The sequence below is a fragment of the Pelobates fuscus genome, chromosome 5, assembly GCF_036172605.1.
Source record: "Pelobates fuscus isolate aPelFus1 chromosome 5, aPelFus1.pri, whole genome shotgun sequence".
In the NCBI taxonomy this organism is placed as follows: domain Eukaryota; kingdom Metazoa; phylum Chordata; class Amphibia; order Anura; family Pelobatidae; genus Pelobates; species Pelobates fuscus.
This window is the reverse complement of record NC_086321.1, coordinates 365894088-365912810: the sequence shown is the minus strand read 5'-3', so window position 1 is coordinate 365912810 and position 18723 is coordinate 365894088. Positions and strand designations below refer to the sequence as shown.

Sequence of the window (18723 nt, the reverse complement as noted above, 5' to 3'; positions counted from 1 at the left end):
ATAGATACACAGTGTGATCCAATAGACCCAGATTGATGTAATAGATACTCAGTGTGATCCAATAGATCCAGATTGATGTAATAGATACTCAGTGTGATTCAATATCCAAAATTATGTAATAGATGCACAGTGTGACCCAATAAATCCAGATTGATGTAATAGATACACAGTGTGATCCAATAGATCCAGAGTGATGTAATAGATACACAGTGTGATCCAATAGATCCAGATTGATGTAATAGATACACAGTGTGATCCAATAGATCCAGAGTGATGTAATAGTTATGTAGCAGAGCTCCCTGTACCCCGGCTGGGTACCTCGGCGAAGGACTGCTTCCTAGCTGGAACAGGGAAACACCTAAGCCCTTCTGCCCCAGTCGCTGTGGCTTGACTGGGGTCCTCCTGGAGCCTTTCTGTCCTGGAGCAGGATAGGGGACTTGGTCTATTTACTGCCAGGGACTGGACTACACACAGTCCTGGGAGCTCTAGTCCTTACAAGGACTTTCCCCGTTGAACCCTCCACGACATGGAACAAGGTGCTAAGCAGTGATTATAGCACTTCCCCTCCCAGTAACTACATGACACATAGTTCGGGCCTGGGAGTACAACTGGTTTAATGCATCCAAACACAGCCCCAGCAGGGGTTATGCATTGTATTCACCACAAGCCCTCTCCAGGAATCTCTGGGCCTGGCAGATAATTGCATTAAAGACTGGTAAGCTAATTATCTCCCAGGAACAGAGCGGCAAACATAAAAATATAAAACATAAAAATACCCCAAAATATAATAAAAACATAAAATAACCCCACAAATAATTCTTTGTTAAATAGCCGTGACCTGAGCGCCCAAGTTCTCCAAATAGCTCTCAGATCCATGCAGTCAGGGCCAGATTAAGAGCCCAGTGGGCCTGGTGCTGACCATTATGAGGGGCCTAACTACAGAATCGTATTGACCAAAAACACTAAAACAGTCATACATCTCAAGCATTATGTATCTGGTGGAGATCATAGGCGTGCGCACGGGGTGTGCCTGGGCACACCCTAATCCCCGCGGCACGCCTATGGATTGAGACCGGCAGGGGAGATCTCAGAATCTCCCCTGTCGGCTCATGCAGAGTCGGCGCTATCTGAGCGCTGGCTCTGCTCTAAGCCTCCATGGGCCGGTGGAGAGATCAAAGCTCTCCCTCACCGGCTCACAGCAGCATGGAGGGAGGCAGGAGAGGACTCGGGGAGTGCTAGCCAGCAGCTCCGCCGGGTTCCTCGCGCGAGATCTGAGGATTCCCGCGTCAATGTTTAGATCTCGCGAGAGTGAACTCTAGCCCCGCAGGCTAGAGTTCACTCTCCACTGGACCACCAGGGATGGCAGCAGCACGGTCCCCCCTCCCTACATAAGGTAAGAAGAGAGGGGGGATATTTACTAGTCTGCTCCCACCTCCACCCCCACAATCACCCAAACATACAGCACACACAAACAGCACCCACACACATACAGCACACAAACATCACCCACACACACACAGCACCTACACACATACAGCACCCTCACACACACTGTACACTAACAGCACCGTTACAAACACACAGCACCCTCACACACAGCACACTAACAGTACCTTCACACACACACACACACACAGCACCCTCACACAGCACACTAACAGCACCCTCACAAACACACATACACAAACAGCACCCTCACAAACAGCACCTTCACAAACACACAACACCCACACACAGCACACAAACAGCACACACACACACACACACACACATTACACAAACAGCACCCTCACACAGCACCCTCACAAACACACACACACAAACACCTCCAACCACATAGCACACTAACAGGACCCTAACAAACACACACACACAAAACAGCACCCTCACACACAGCACCCTCACAAACACACACACACAAACACAAACACCCCAACCACATAGCACACTACCAGCACCCTCACAAACAGCACCTTCACAAACACACGACACCCACAAACAGCACCCTCAAACACACACACATCACACAAACAGCACCCTCACACAGCACACTAACAGGACCCTCACAAACACACACACAAACACCCTCACCCACATAGCACACTACCAGCACCCTCACACACACATCACACTTACAGCACCGTTACACACAGCACCCTCACACAGCACACTAACAGCACACACACACAGCAGTGTATGTATGTGTGTGTGTATATATATGTGTATATATATATATATATATATATATATATATATATACACATACATACATACATATACACGCGGCGTGTATTTGTGCTTTAGGGTGCACACCCTAATGCTATAGGCTGCGCACGCCTATAGTAGAGATGTTGCCAGAGGGAAATTCATCGGATGCAGCTATAAGAAAATTCAGATTCTCTTAAAATATGCTAATATCCAGGGTGATGTAATAGCTGTAAATTGAGACAAAGTAGGGACTTGGCTAAGTAGAGAATTGTCTGTCTCTTCCTTAGTCCGCACTCAGGGCTGGCCTTAGGGATGTGCGAGCTGTGCGGCCGCACAGAGTGCCATGGACCAGGGGGCGCCATATGACTGACACAGCTCGCACATGGCCGGGTGACAGGAGTGCAGGGGAGCTAAATCAGGTACCCGGGTGGAGGATTTCATTCATCTCCACCCGGGTCTATAATAAAAAAAAAAAATTCGAGCCAACGGGGGCGGTGCTTACCAAGCGGCAGGGGCTTATCACAAGGCGGAGGCGGGGCTAATACCTACCCGAAGCCCCTGGTAACTGCTGCAGAGGAAGAGGGAAGAAGGAAGGAGTCTCTGCTTCCCCAACAACCAACTGCATCCACTCCCCCTTCCAGCCATAATGGAAAGAGGTAAGTCTGTGTGTGTGTGTGACTTTCTGCCTGCCTGTGTGTGACTGTCTGCCTGCCTGTGTGACTGTCTGTCTGTGTGACTGCCTGTGTGACTGTCTGTCTGACTGCCTGTGTGTGACTGTTTGCCTGTGTGTGACTGCCTGTGACTGTTTGCCTGTTTGTGTGACTGCATGCCTGTGTGTGTGTGACTGTCTGTCTGACTGTGTGTGTGTGACTGTCTGTCTGTGTGACTGCCTCCCTGCATGTGTGACTGTCTGCCTGCCTGTGTGTATGTGTGACTTTCTGCCTGTGTGTTACTGTCTGGCTGTGTGTGTCACTGTAGCTGTGCCATTGTTTGTGCCCGTATGTGTGACTATCTGCCTTTAAATGAGTGTGTGTGTCTATCAGCGTGCGTGAGTGTCTGCATGCCTGTGACTGTGTGTGTGACTGTAATTGTTTGTGATTGTGTGCCTGTAACTGTGTGTGACTGTCTGCCTTTAAATGTGTGTTTGGCTCTGTGACTGTCAGCCTGTAACTGTGTGTGTGACTATCTGCCTATAACTGAGCGTGTCTCACTGTCTGCTTGTAACTGTTTGTGTGACTGTCTGCCTGTGCCTGTATACAGGCAACTTGGTGAGGGGGCGCCGTGAAGACTTTTCGCACAGGGCGCCTAATGGCCTTGTCCGCACTGCTGTATCTTGTGCATGCGCGAGAGCACAGCAGTGACGTCAGCTCTGAAGAAGTCCCGCCGGATGCAGAAAGCTGCGTCCGTGAGGGACAGGTTCAGGCACGTAAATCTCACCTTAACCTCACCCCCCTCCCGGCCACTGTACCCCCAGTGGCGATGTCACTGTCAGGGGACTTGCGAATTGGGCAAAGTCCCCAAACTGTGACAATGCTGCTTGAATCTTGACCTTCACCTTGTATTCTCACATTACTGAATAACCGTGACAACCAACCGGGGAGGGGGGATTGTAAGAGACACAAGTGTGACAATAGGAGGGATTATAAACAAAAGGGAGTAAAATAATATAAAGGGGAGGTAGGAGACACAGTAGGAGACAAGAGGGGAAAAGGGGGACACAAGATACGAAAGGGGAAAAAATAGGGGGAGAAAAGAGGGGGGGGGTAAAAGGCAGAGAAGGGGCATAGAGGTTAATGAAGGGTAAGAGACTCTGCGGTGAGGGGGAGGGTATGAAGGGCAGGGGGTGTTGCCCAGGTAACACAGAACGTTCTGAGTGGAATGTCACGGACTCCGATAGAACGCTCGCAGTTCCCTGACTGGAAGACACACTGTATCAGGGCTGCAGTCACTCCGAGCCCGGGGAGGAGGTGGGGACGTGACGTCACGCGGGGAGGCGGTGTTCTGACGTCAGAGTGAGGGATTCTGGGAGGGGGCAGGCACAGTGGGGGTTGCTGCATTGCAGCCTTCATTTGGAATCTAATATATTAACAATGGCGACTTCCAACCCCAGTAACAGTGGGAGCAGCGGCAGCAGTGCAGGCCCCGGGGCCCCAGGACAAGGCCAGCAGCACAGCACGACAGGCAACATGCAGGGTAAGGAGAGCTGGGCCCCCAGTGTCCCCCCACCCCCAAATATCACCTGCCCTCCCCAGCACAGACAGCAACATGCAGGGTAAGGAGATCCTGACCCCCAGTGTCCCCCCACCCCCAAATATCACCTGCCCTCCCCAGCACAGACAGCAACATGCAGGGTAAGGAGAGCCGGGCCCCCAGTGTCCCCCCACCCCCAAATATCACCTGCCCTCCCCAGCACAGACAGCAACATGCAGGGTAAGGAGATCCTGGCCCCCAGTGTCCCCCCACCCCCAAAATATCACCTGCCCTCCCCAGCACAGACAGCAACATGCAGGGTAAGGAGAGCCAGGCCCCCAGTGTCCCCCCACCCCCAAATATCACCTGCCCTCCCCAGCACAGACAGCAACATGCAGGGTAAGGAGATCCTGGCCCCCAGTGTCCCCCCACCCCCAAATATCACCTGCCCTCCCCAGCACAGACAGCAACATGCAGGGTAAGGAGAGCCGGGCCCCCAGTGTCCCCCCACCCCCAAATATCACCTGCCCTCCCCAACACAGACGGCAGCATGCAGGGTAAGGAGAGCCGGGCCTCCAGTGTCCCCCCACCTCCAAATATCACCTGCCCTCCCCAGCACAGACAGCAGCATGCAGAGTAAGGAGATCGTGGCCCCCCACCCCCCAAATATCACCTGGCCTCCCCAGCACAGACCGCAACATGCAGGGTAAGGAGATCCTGGCCCCCAGTGTCCCCCCCCCCCCCCCCCCCCCAAATATCACCTGCCCTCCTCAGCACAGACAGCAACATGCAGGGTAAGGAGAGCTGGGCCCCCAGTGTCCCCCCACCCCTCAAATATCACCTGCCCTCCCCAGCACTGACAGCAACATGCAGGGTAAGGAGATCCTGGCCCCCAGTGTCCCCCCACCCCCAAAATATCACCTGCCCTCCCCAGCACAGACAGCAACATGCAGGGTAAGGAGATCCTGGCCCCCAATATCCCCCACCCCCCAAATATCACTTGCCCTCCCCAGCACAGACAGCAACATGCAGGGTAAGCATATCCGGGCCCCCAGTGTCCCCCACCCCCCAAATATCACCTGCCCTCCCCAGCACGACAGGCAACATGCAGGGTAAGGAGATCCAGGCCCCCAGTGTCCCCCACCCCTCTAAATATCACCTGCCCTCCACAGCAAAGATGGCAACATGCAGGGCCCCCAGTGTCCCCCACCCTCCCAGATATCACCTGCCCTCCCCTGCACAGAAAGCAGCCCTTCTCCTCCGGAGTCCCCTGCACCACCAAAATCTAATCTGCCCTCTCCAGCTCAGTGAGTAGCATGCAGGGAATGAGCAGCCTTTGCTGTGTCCCCCACCCCCTTAAATCTAATCTGCCCTACTCAGCGCAGTGACAATCATATAGACTTGAGTCCCCCACCCACAATATGCCCACAGAAGATAATCTTCCCTCCCCAGTAAAGTGAGCAGCATACAGCCTGAGCTTCATGAGTCAACCCCCCCCCCCCCGAATATAATCCCTCTCCTTACTTCAGTGTCACCCCTAAAATATAATCTGATAATCCTAGCACATAGAGCAGTGTGCAGACTGCGCTCCCTGTGCCACCCTCACCTCTAAAATCAAGCTGTCTTTCCCTATGTACCCATGGCTCCGTGTCCCCTCACCCCATATTATAATCTGATCTCCCAGCATAGTGTGCAGCATGTACCCATGGCTCCGTGTCCCCTCACCCCATATTATAATCTGATCTCCCAGCACAGTGTGAAGCATGCACCCATGGATCATTGTGTGCCCCTCACCCCATAGTATAATCTGATCTCCCATCATAGTGTGCAGCATGTACCCATGGCTCCGTGTCCCCTCACCCCATATTATAATCTGATCTCCCAGCACAGTATGAAGCATGTACCCATGGATCATTGTGTGCCCCTCACCCCATAGTATAATCTGATCTCCCAGCATAGTGTGCAGCATGTACCCATGGCTCCGTGTCCCCTCACCCCATATTATAATCTGATCTCCCAGCACAGTGTGAAGCATGTACCCATGGATCATTGTGTGCCCCTCACCCCATAGTATAATCTGATTTCCCAGCATAGTGTGCAGCATGTACCCATGGCTCAGTGTCCCTCTCACACCATAATATAATTTGTTCTACCAGCATAGTGTGCAGCATGTTACAATGGTTTATTGTGTCCCCTTCACCCCATATTATAATCTACATCCCCAGCAAACTGTGTGCATGGTTAGGAGCAGCTCACACTGGGCACAATGTGTCACTCTCAGCCCAAAATATAATCATCCCTTCCTATTGATGTGGGTAGCAGCACAAATCTCTGGGTCCCTTTTTATTTGGTGTTGTCCCGTCCCCCCACTCCTTAACACTGCATTCAACTGCTTGGCTTTTCGAGATTCGTTTTAGACCCTGAAGCATTCTGCTAGGGTTGTACTGTCTTGTGACCCCCTGCTCTATGTGTGCAGCTATATCTCTGACCAACAACTGCCCTCTAACCCGCTACTGGATATGACCATATCTTACTGCTCCAGTGCAGGGATCACACTGAGCTCCTCTTGTCACCCATTTACTGATTATGGCCGTGACAGTGCAGACTACAGATCGGCCTCCATTGGAATGTGGTGTGATTATTGCAAGCTTGGACGCTGTGTTAAACCCCAATTCCCCCTGAGCCCAATGATAAGGCCAGCATGTGAATCTTAATTTACCCAGCACAGTGACCAGCCCCTGTTCTCCAAGTTATGAGGTTTTTTTTTACATCGGGCACCACAAACTCTTTGTAAACATGCTGTCCATTAAAACTGGGCTCATGCTGCTTAAGAACCCAGTGCAGGTTAGAGGGCCCCTGTGTGGGTTAGCCTGTTACCCAATCTAATGCTGAGATTATCTTGCACTTCACGCACTGTCTCTCCATATGACCTCGATTTCATTGTGAGTTCATGTTTGAGCATGTTTACATCGTTCACTCTTTTTATAGAGCACCAATTTATTGGGAGCACTCCTCTATCTGTTGGGCCTTGGCTGCATTTCTTTGACACTCTGTAAAACCGGACACCTTTTTATTAGTGACACTATTTTAGCCCCAGCACAATCACTTGCAAAATGTTGACAGCAGAATCCAGATATTGCAATTTTGCTGTAGTTGTTGATTTATTTATTGTATTTGTCTTCTCTAAACCTGCAATTGTAGCGAAATGACATGAAACTTGCAATTTTTAGGCCAGAATAGCCAATATTGTCAATTCCCTATTTATCGAATAACCCCTTGTTTGTGTTGTATGTTTGCATAATACTATGAAAGACTGTAAGTTCGTTTGAGCAGGGTCCTCTTTAAACTATTATTCCTGTAAGTTTTTGTAATTGTCTCATTTACTATTAAATCTACCCATCTTATAATGTAAAGTGCTATGGAATTTGTTGGCGTTATATGAATGTCAATAATCTGTTCCTTGAATGTTTTTGTCATTGTGTATTGTGTTTTTGTCATTGTGTATGTCAAGGTGTTTTTGCAGATGGTTCAGTCCATATATGTAACATCCTGATTTTTTTTTTCACGAGCGAGCCATGTTATTAGATTCGTACATTAACAGTTTGGTTTTTTTTCTCGTTAAAATTAATTTTAATTTGAGTAGACCAAAATAACCGAACTGAAAGCGTAGCTGACTTGGAGAATGCTTCCAAATCGTTTATTTTGAATTCATAGCCATTCTTACTTTTTAATGAATAATCCTGTCCATTTACTTGTGCGTTTCTGGCAGGGGGCTCATAGCTTCTACCTGTGATTTTCATTGTGAAGGTGGGTGTGTGGCTGTAGCTATTTTGTGCTCCTTAAGGTGAACCTGCAGTAAAACATGTCACATTCCTTGGATGGCTCCCATATACATTGAATACACCATATATCACAAAGATACAAGGTGTAATCATTCTATAATATAGAGATTTACTCACTTTTCCTCTGTTCCTGCGGTGCTTTGTGGGTGTTACTCTTTGTGTAACACCCACCTCCAGGCCGTCTTCCGCTCCCTCCACCTGGTCTATTCTTTGATTTGCCTGGCTTGGGACCCATCCCTTGTCAGTGCAGTCGCCATGCTGGCTTCGTTGCTGGCGTCGGAACGGAGTTTCCATAGCAACCACACACAGTGCGCTGTAAGAACTGTGGGAGGCCTTTTCTGTTCTCCCTTGTCAGTCAACGTCTTGGCACGCCGAGGCATTGACTGACACCTGTGAGAAAAACCTATATATTTTTAAATAGGTTTTTCTTCTTTTATCTATAAATTTGCTAGAAAAATTAATTGAAACTTATTCTCAATCTAATGAGAATAAGTTGTTTGGGGGCATGACAGGTGCCCTTTAGAAAGAGGCATTCCAAACATCACCAATTCAATTTTTTTTTTTGGGGGGGACCATTTAACTGCTGGACGAGTGCTATAGAATCTCACTATATCACCTTTTTAACTCGAACAATGTAAAACTGGCCATATCTGAGAAATGGCAATATTTGCATTTATCTGAGAACATACATCTAGTGGCTATCAGACAGGCAGCTCCTACAGGCATTTCTTCATTAAGACCTTCAGTGTGCAAATGTCTTCACATTCAGCCTTATCGTGCACATGGTGATGACACCAAACACCACTGATGCTTCTTATGTATTCGTTTAATGCTGTGAATAGCAAAGGTTTGTTGGAACGCAGAAATTGCTGCACATGCGACATTGGTCCACCATGTTCATTGTTTCGGACCAGAGTTCATTAGGACGGGTTATCTCATTGACGGTGGAATGACTACTGCAACGAGTCTGGCCTGATACTGAGTCACAGGTACAATATTTGGCACTTTAGACAACATAACCAGTAGAATTCACTGTGTTTGTTATGTTGCCTAGAGAGACCCTTTAACATAAAAGGACAACTAACTCATCGCACCGGAACCCGTGCAAGACACGCGTTTTAATAATGCTTGAAAGATCCATAACTCATTCATTTCAGGTTTATCCTCTATTGTGCACAAAATCAAAGTATATTTTATCACAATTTAGCCTTAGGAAGTGGCTGTGTTTGAAATGAGTGGATGTATGCATACAATTGTTGCTGAATTGTATAGTTACATTCTTGGAATGTCTCAATAAAGCCACATTTGTTATATTGCCATCAACATTTTTTCCCATGATTATATATATATATATATATATATATATATATATATATATATATATATATATATATATATTTAATATTCTGTTTACTTATGCCTTTATTTGTCACACATTTGTATTTATGAGGTATGAAATATAGAATAAAAACCACACCTTATCCTGCAACTGTGGGCCTCCATCTTGACGTCCTGTCCTTTTTAATTGTTAGTGGACTACTGGGACTTGTTGGGTTAACCTTGGCCATATCCCACTATATAGCTGACAGCAATAGATTTCACACTCACCCTTGCAGTCCTTTGAAGATTTAATTGTTCACTTACTACTGCCAGATTTTAAAGGTATGTTGGGAGAAAAGTGTAGGAGTTTTCAATTTAGACCAGGGGTAGTCAACCTTTTTCTACCTACCGCCCACTAATGCATCTTTCTTGATGGAAAAATTTCCTTACCGCCCACCAGTTTTCGCGCAAGTGCGAAATATTTTTTAGAAAGGAGGGTGTTTTTAAAAATAAAATAAATGTACGCACATTTATCTTTTTATTTCTACTTTATCCATGTTTATAATGTTTTTTAACTTTATAAAGTTTAATGAGAAAAAGTAAATTGAAATTACCTTTACTAGTGATTAATGAGGTCCTTGAGGTTGATGCTGCGAGACTAAATATTATCTGGTTCGATTTTCGTAAGGTGGATAGGGGGGGCTGTAAGGTGGGTAGGTGTTCTGTAAGTTGGGTAGGGGTTCTGTATGGTGGGTAAGGGTTCTGTATGGTGGGTAAGGGTTCTGTATGGTGGGTAGGGGGACTGTGAGTTGGTATGGGGGCTGTGAGGTGGGTAGGGGGGCCATATAGTGGGTAGAGGGGCTGTAAGGTGGGTAGGGGGACTGTGAGGTGGGTAGGGGGCTGCATAGTAGGTAGGGGGACTGTGAGGTGGATGGGGGACTGTGAGGTGGATGGGGGACTGTGAGGTGAATAGGGGGCAGTATAGTGGGTAGGGGAGCTGTGAGGTGGGTAGGGGGGCTCTATAGTGGGTAGGGGGGCTCTATAGTGGGTAGGGGGATTGTATAGTGGGTAGGGGGGCTGTGAGGTGGGTAGGAGTATAGTATAGTGGGTAGGGGAGCTGTGAGGTGGGTAGGGGGGCTCTATAGTGGGTAGGGGGCTCTATAGTGGGTAGGGGGGTTGTATAGTGGGTAGGGGAGCTGTGAGGTGGGTAGGGGGGCAGTATAGTGGGTAGGGGGACTGTGAGGTGAATGGGGGGCTGAATAGTGGGTAGGGGGACTGTGAGGTGGGTAGGTGGCAGTATAGTAGGTAGGGGAGCTGTGATGTGAGTAGGGGGGCAGTATAGTGGGTAGGGGAGCTGTGAGGTGTTTAGGGGGCTGTAAGGGGGGGGTAGGGAGGCTCTATAGTGGGTAGGGGGCCTGTGAGGTGGGTAGGGGGCCTGTGAGGTGGGTAGGGGGCCTGTGAGGTGGGTAGGGGGCCTGTGAGGTGGGTAGGGGGCCTGTGAGGTGGGTAGGGGGCCTGTGAGGTGGGTAGGGGGCCTGTGAGGTGGGTAGGGGGCCTGTGAGGTGGGTAGGGGGCCTGTGAGGTGGGGAGGGGGGCTGTGATGTGGGGAGGGGGGCTGTGATGTGGGTAGGGGGCAGTATAGTGGGTAGGGGGCTGTGAGATGGGTAGGGGGACATTATAGTGGGTAGGGGGCATTATAGTGAGTAGGGGGTCAGTATAGTGGGTAGGGGGGCTGTATAGTGGGTAGGGGCTGTGAGGTGGGTAGGGGGGCAGTATAGTGGGTAGGGGGCTGTGAGGTGGGTAGAGGGACTGTCTGTGAGGTGGGGGCATTTGAATGGTGGGTAGGGGGCTGAAAAAGGTAAATATCTTTCAGTGTCCTCTTGGTATGGTGGGCAGCTTCCCAGTAACATGTGTGGGGGTGGAGCTTGTGGGCGGGAGGCAGAGCTTCTGTTTGGGGGCGGGGCATGCGACCGGAATGATTTTAGAGTGTGCAGGGAGACTGAGAGGTCTCCCTGCAGCTGCTGGCAGCCACACCAGCCCCCAGCTCCTCCCTCCTTCCTCCTTCCTCCCCTCGGACTGACAGGCTGGCACAGTCTGAGGGGAGGATTAATCAGAATGATTAGGTCTGTCAGCCCAGCCCCAGCCCCAGCCACACCAGCCCAGCCACCCACTCTCTCAAACAGAGGATTTAGCCGCCGAAATCCCTACCGCCCACCTGGAATCCTGAAACGCCCACTAGTGGGCGGTAGGGACCAGGTTGACGACCCATGATTTAGACCAATCTTCTTTGCCGGAATTCTTTCAATTTTTATTTTTTATTTTTATATTGTAGACATAATGGGAGTAGATGGTCTATGAGTACATAGCAAAGCGCCTCTCAGGTATGAAATACGCTATACATTGGTCTGGTGCAATAAAAGCAAACATATAGAGCAAAAGCTTAGTGTCACCTGATGTTTGTGCCCTCGGACAGATGCGGAGTAATCCCAAAATGCCAAGCAGGTACCTGGATTCTAAGTATTGTTGGATTGCTCAACAGGCAAATCCATATACAATTTAAGTTTTCACAGTGTATGGAAGGAACTTAATTTACTGGGTGCCACCATGACACTGTCACACACATCCAACTCTTTGGGGAGGCAGGGGTGAAGTAATGACCATATTTCAACCATGTCAAGAAATTTTCTAAAATGTTCCAGTTGTGGCCCACATCACTTTTTAAAAACTTTAGACAGGGGGGCATTTCCTCTAAAAACTCTGCTAGGAGGATTTCTAGTATAGGTGTGTAGACTTTTCTTAAATTCTATTTGAAAATCTTGCCCTACCGCTCATCTGTCAATCCTCCGCATAGCCATCTGCCGAGTCACGTAGCAGAGTAAGAAACACCCTTATACAGGTGGTTCTGCTGCTCTGTCACAGCAACTACCATGCCTTTGTAGTTGCTGTCATTAGACTTGGCAAGTGTCTCTGGTTGCTAGAAAAGTATTTAAGAAGAAAAAAAAAAAAGTAACAAATACTAAAGTTTCTAAAACAGTCCTTGGTTGTTCAGTTGCATCTGGACTACAGACTGACCTCATTTAAGTTTGTTTGGGTGCTGTTTATAGGATAGGGGAGGGTCATGTGTTTAGGTCAGGGAAGACTGACATAGAGGTGCTGATATAGATGGCAAAAATAAATATTGACGTTAAGGGAGACTGGTCCAGAGGGAAAGAAAGCTAAGGATGCTGATGGGGCAGTATGTAATTAGGTAAGGGGATGAGAGAGAATGTGTGTAGATGTGTATTTAAAATGGGGGACGGTCGCTTTCCAGTATGTTTTAATATTATGTTTGTTTATACCCTAGTTGTGAGTTGTGAATATTAAATGTAGAAACACCCATCTGGATCCTGCAACTCTGTGTCTCCATCTTGGGCCCCCTGCCTGTCATATGTATAAAGTGTTCAATTTTGAGCTGGCCTTTCCTCCATGCACCTGTTCATTTCTTTTATCTTCAGTTCCATTTTTATTTTTGTTGGGGGGGTGGGGAGGGTGTTACAAATTTACTTCCAATGAATAAAATAATAAAATAAAATAAAAAAGGGCTGCAAAGGTATGCCATTTATGTCTGACAAATTTTTCTGCTGCCGTCAGTGGTGGATTTTCTGTGATGGGTTAACAGCTCTTATTGTGAATACACTTTTTCTCCCCCCTCCTAGTAATATTGCTAATTTTTCTTGTATAAAGGATGGAATAACCTTTCGTGCATAAGAAAATGGTGCATGCGCACAAAACTGGCACAAACTTTATATACATACATGTTTGTTTTTTTTCTCATTATTATTATTATTATTACCATTTATATAGTGCCAACAGATTCTGTAGCGCTTTACAATATTATAAGAGAGGGGGGATTTAACTATAAATAGGACAATTACAAGAAAACTTACAGGAACGATAGGTTAAAGAGGACCCTGCTCAAATGAGCTTCCAGTCTGTAGGAGGTGGAGTATAAAACCTCGTCATTAATAAAAGTGCGTGCCCTACCTCTGATTTGACTGGTCTAGATTCTGATGTGTAAAATCTCAATGTAATAGTTAAAGGACCACTATAGTGCCAGGAAAACAAACTCTTTTTCTTGGCACTATGGGGTCTTTAGGTTCCCCTACCCTCAGGGCCCCCCTCCCGCTGGGTTGAAGGGGTTAAACACTTATCTTTCTTCGGTGCTGGGGAACTCTCCTCCTCCCCCTGACATCGGTGATGAATGCGCATGCACGGCAGGAGCCGCGTGCGCATTCAGACAGTCCATAGGAAAGCATTTCTCAATGCTTTCCTATGGTTGTCAGCATCTTCTCATTGTGATTTCCACATTGAGAAGCGCGGAAGCGCCACTAGAGGCTGAATTAACCCTATTGTAAACATAGCAGTTCCTCTGAAACTACTATGTTTACAGCTGCAGGGTTAAAACCTGGGAGACCTGGCACCCAGACCACTTCATTGAGCTGAAGTGGTCGGGTGACTATAGTGGTCCTTTAATGTAAAATGATGCAAAGGTTAACACAAGTTATAGGTGTGTGGTTTTTTTTTTTTTTTTTTTTATCAATATTGTGATTGTAAGGTTCTGTTCCTTTGCATTTTGTGTCACAATACCCCACTCCCTCTAGCATGTAAGCTCATTGAGCAGGGCCTTCAACCACTTCTGTTCCTGTGTGTCCAATTTGTTGGCGCTTTATAAGAATAATTACAAGCACGCAGAACAGTTGATCATATTTTTCGTGTTAATTATTTTGAAGTTGGTGTGTTTTTAAAAAAAAATTTTAAAATATTTTTTTTATTTATTCAACTGTTTTTAATGCTTTACCTCCTTATATACTAAGAGGGAGAGACTGGCACTCAAGCACGCGTATAGCTCTCTATTTCGAAATTTAGTCTTAAAGACCTAGCACTTATATCTAACTCTCATCGTGTAACTGCATGTCTATGAACGTGACAGCTTAAGGTACCTGGGAAACCTGCTGTGTGTGAGAGACTCAAAATGTCTGTTTAAACAGACATTTAAAGGCTGGAGTCAACACATATTTATTTTCAATGTAGTCTATAGGTATATGCAAGCAAAATAAATAGACCTACAATAAAGCTTAATTTGGAATTTACTGCAAATCAATGTGCTGTGCAGCATCTGCACTGAGCTTTGCCCATATTAGGAAGTGACCCAGCCAGCTGTGATTGTCACTTAAGTTTTTAGAACTCTGCTGAACTTGTCCCATAAACGCTGTACTGCAGTTCTGCAATTCTACTGTCTCGTGTTGAAAGCTAACCGTTTCATTATGCCTCACAGAAATTTAGATGAAAACATCAGGGATTGTGGCAACGAAATATCCCAGTGAGACCGTCCAGACCTATAGATCATTGAGAGTAAAGGTTACCAGCCCATGCAAAAGCCCTACACGGTACTGGGTTTGCAAAGGCCTTGCACAATTCTTGCAGTACTACGGCCACATTGCCCATGCCAGCTCTATCTAAAACAGTGGTTCTCAAAACACACCCGCAGTAAAAGATTTAGGAATTTGCCAATTCTGAACAATTTGCTTGCCTTGATAATTGGGTTGGGAACCCCTGATCTAGGTATCTTTCGTATACTCTCCTGGCCCACCTGCCACTTACCTGAGGCTTTATTTGTGCCGTTCGTGTTATATGAAGTGGGTGACAACAAATGTAATCTATTGTAATTCCACCAACAGATTTTGCAGCATTGACTAAAAAAACCTATCAAAATCTAATGGGAAACACAGAAGCTTTATATTGACAGGAGGATAGCAATGATTCTTTTTCTGCAACATTTTTTAAAGACACATTTTCGCCACGTCCATTTGTGGCCAGGTCCCAATAGTTCTCACTCGCCATTTTTCTTTTTGTGTCGCACAATCTAGGTCACCTCCTGGGGGTTTCCTTGTCATCTATGTACACGTTCACTTTGACATTTCTGTGTATAGCTGTCCATGAGCTGCAGTAATGAAAATAAATAAATAAAAAAATATGCAACAACAAAAATAAAACTCTAACGTTGCTGTACGTAGTCTGTCATGTCCACGCACATCGTGACTTATTAACTCCGAATATATCAGCAGGTTCCGCTGAATATTTTAATAACTTTTTTAAGAATTGTTTTCGAACAGAGCTATTTAATAAAGAGTGAATTCAGTGAGTTTAAAATTTAAGGTCACGGAAGCCAAACTAGAAGAATCGCTGACTTCGAGAATTTTTCAATTTATCTCTATTTACCATTTTAAACTCGCTTTTAATTCTCCCTGTAGTGGATAGTATTTTTTTATATAGCTCCTTTATCCCAGTGAGACTCGAAGCACTTTTCAGCACTCTCTCTCGGAATTAACTGAATCGATGTTGTTATTATTACCCAAATTGATGGTACTCTCAGAAGGATGAAGGGCTGAGTTGAACCTTGTGTCTTTGAACAGGCTCTGTAGTCAGGGAATTTGCCCACTGAGCCACCTCACTAGCTGACCATCTAAGATAATGCTTCTTAAAGGAACACTGTAGTAACAGGAATACAAGAATGTATTCCTGTCACTATGGCTATAATAACACGTGGGGTTCCCTGCCCCCCTGTAATGTATGTAACCCAATTATCAAGGCATGCAAATTGTTCAGAATTGGCAAATTCCTAAATCTTTTACTGCGGGTGTGTTTTGAGAACCACTGTTTTAGATAGAGCTGGCATGGGCAATGTGGCCATAGTACTGCAAGAATTGTGCAAGGCCTTTGCAAACCCAATACCGTATGGGTTTTTTGCATGGGTTGGTGACCTTTACTCTCAATGATCAATAGGTCTGGACGGTCTCACTGGGATATTTCGTTGCCACAATCCCTGATGTTTTCATCTAAATTTCTGTGAGGCATAATGAAACGGTTAGCTTTCAACACGAGACAGTAGAATTGCAGAACTGCAGTACAGCGTTTATGGGACAAGTTCAGCAGAGTTCTAAAAACTTAAGTGACAATCACAGCTGGCTGGGTCATTTCCTAATATGGGCAAAGCTCAGTGCAGATGCTGCACAGCACATTGATTTGCAGTAAATTCCAAATTAAGCTTTATTGTAGGTCTATTTATTTTGCTTGCATATACCTATAGACTACATTGAAAATAAATGTGTTGACTCCAGCCTTTAAATGTCTGTAAAAGGTGAGTTTACTTGCCTTTATTTCAGCACTGCGCTGGTCTGCCTGTGTTGACTCCACCTCAGATCTGCCTCCTTGGCTGAGGTCTTCAGAATATATGATCTCAGCCTATGGCAAATCATTGGGAGGCTCTTGTGCATGTGCAGCAAAACACAACACTGGCAAATCAGCATCTTCTCATAGAGATCCATTGAAACAATGCATTTCTATGGGGAATGTTCAGCGTCTCCATGCAGATTGCACATTGGGCAGCACTGACACAACCTCTAGTTGAGTGACTGCCACTGGAGGTGTCCCTAGGCAGTCATGTGAACACTGCATTTTCTCTGAAACGGCAATGATTACATACAAATGCCTGCAGGGAGAGGCTGTAGACACCATAACTTCATTAAGCTGTTAATTTTCCTGTGACTATAGTGTCCCTTTAATTCCTTTTTTTTTTTTGTTTTTTTTTTTACTTAAAGCTGGTCCCTTGTGCAATTTCCACTGATTGAGACATCACATCCCAAATAACTTCCTGCAATAGCTCTCATATTGCAATGCATTGGAGAGACAGAAAATTACTGGTATTAGATGTAAATTACAGCGATAATTGAATTAATTTATTTTTAAATTTTTATTTTTTATTTTTTTTAAAGATATCCCATGAAAATAAACTAACTACAAATCAACATTTGCAACCATAAAAATTCAAATGGGTGGGAAAATAATGCCAAAGGTGGTGTATGTGGTCGACAGATATACTAGAAAGCAGGCTGTCTAATACCTTCTTCAAAGTAAGATGCTAACATGTCTCGTAGCTTGTTACAAGGCGTCCGTAGATTGACTTTCTTTTTATAGTATAGATTAGATCTCACGGGAGTTTGTTTTCTCAGTATGTGTCCAACGTGGTGGATTATTCTGCTGTAAAGTCTAGCACCGCTTTACATAACTGTAAGAGCTAGCATTTACGGTCGGTGGTAAAGAGAAAACTTGGGGTCAACATAAACTGTAACCTCAGCCCCCCTGAGATTGTAAATGGATTATTGATCCTCTGTGTTTATAGGGATACCAGTAGTACCACAGGATCAAGGTACGAGATCTTTTACGCACCATGTAGAATATGTTGCTCTTTTTGTGGAAGGGTCAATAACTTTAAATAACCTTCAAGCTTTCTTGTCTCTCGGAGAAGGTTCTGTCTAAGCGCATCATATCTTCTGTAGTCATAGCAGCCTAGGTAAAACGTTATTTTGCAGGTCAATCAAGGTTATTGTTAGACTGTATATACATCAAGCATAATCTATTCTGTGTTCTGATACTCGGCCATGGAAGGTGACCCTTCCCCCTTAACTTCTCTAAAGTAACTAGCAGCTGCATGGCTTAAACTACAGGTCCCCCGAGAGGTCACTTTATTGATATTAATATGAACAATAACAATCTTGTTGTGTTGCACTTCTTTGGCTGTCCTTCTTAGACGAAGAGACCAGATTTACATATCTCTCCCGTGCAGGGTGAATATTTTAGTTTATTATCTTAGGAACGAGCGATCAGTTCCTGTACTCTTCCTGTATTCCCTCGCTGTCTTTTATGTACACAAAGGACAACAAGCACATTTAAAATTATAGCACCTGTAGGCTCCTTTCTAACCATAAATATTTATAGCGTCCATTAAAATAGAAGGAAGTAGCAAGTCTGCCTTTATGGTGTTTTCACCTTCGTTTTTAGACCTTCGTCCTGTACCTTTTTGTGATGTTTTGTTATTGACATTCATATAGTGTGCCAGCTTGCACCGAGCAGCTACAACATTAAAACCATCTGCCTAATATTGTGAAGGTCTCCCTCGTGCTTCTACTCTGATGGGTCGAGGCATGGACTCCAAGACCTCTGAACGTGTCCTGTTGCATCTGACACCAAGACATTAGCAGCAGATCCTTTAAAGGGGGACACTATAGTCACCCCGACCACTTCAGCTCAATGAAGTGGTCTGGGTGCCAGGCCCCTCAGGTTTTAA

General features: G+C 45.9%; 1 protein-coding gene across 3 annotated transcripts in view; it reads left to right on the top strand.

The window, feature by feature from the left end:
* Positions 1-4226: 4226 nt before the first annotated feature.
* Positions 4227-18723, top strand: part of MAP2K4 (mitogen-activated protein kinase kinase 4) — a 40246-nt gene continuing 25749 nt past the window's right edge. Inside the window, exon 1 of one of the 3 annotated variants that reach the window (XM_063456058.1) lies at positions 4227-4401. In XM_063456058.1, the coding sequence (XP_063312128.1) occupies positions 4299-4401 (103 nt within the window). In that variant the 5' untranslated portion in view covers positions 4227-4298. Of the gene's footprint in view, positions 4402-5493; positions 5511-5582; positions 5591-18723 lie in introns of those variants that run through there. The other 2 variants (XM_063456060.1, XM_063456061.1) reach the window with 2 other exon arrangements.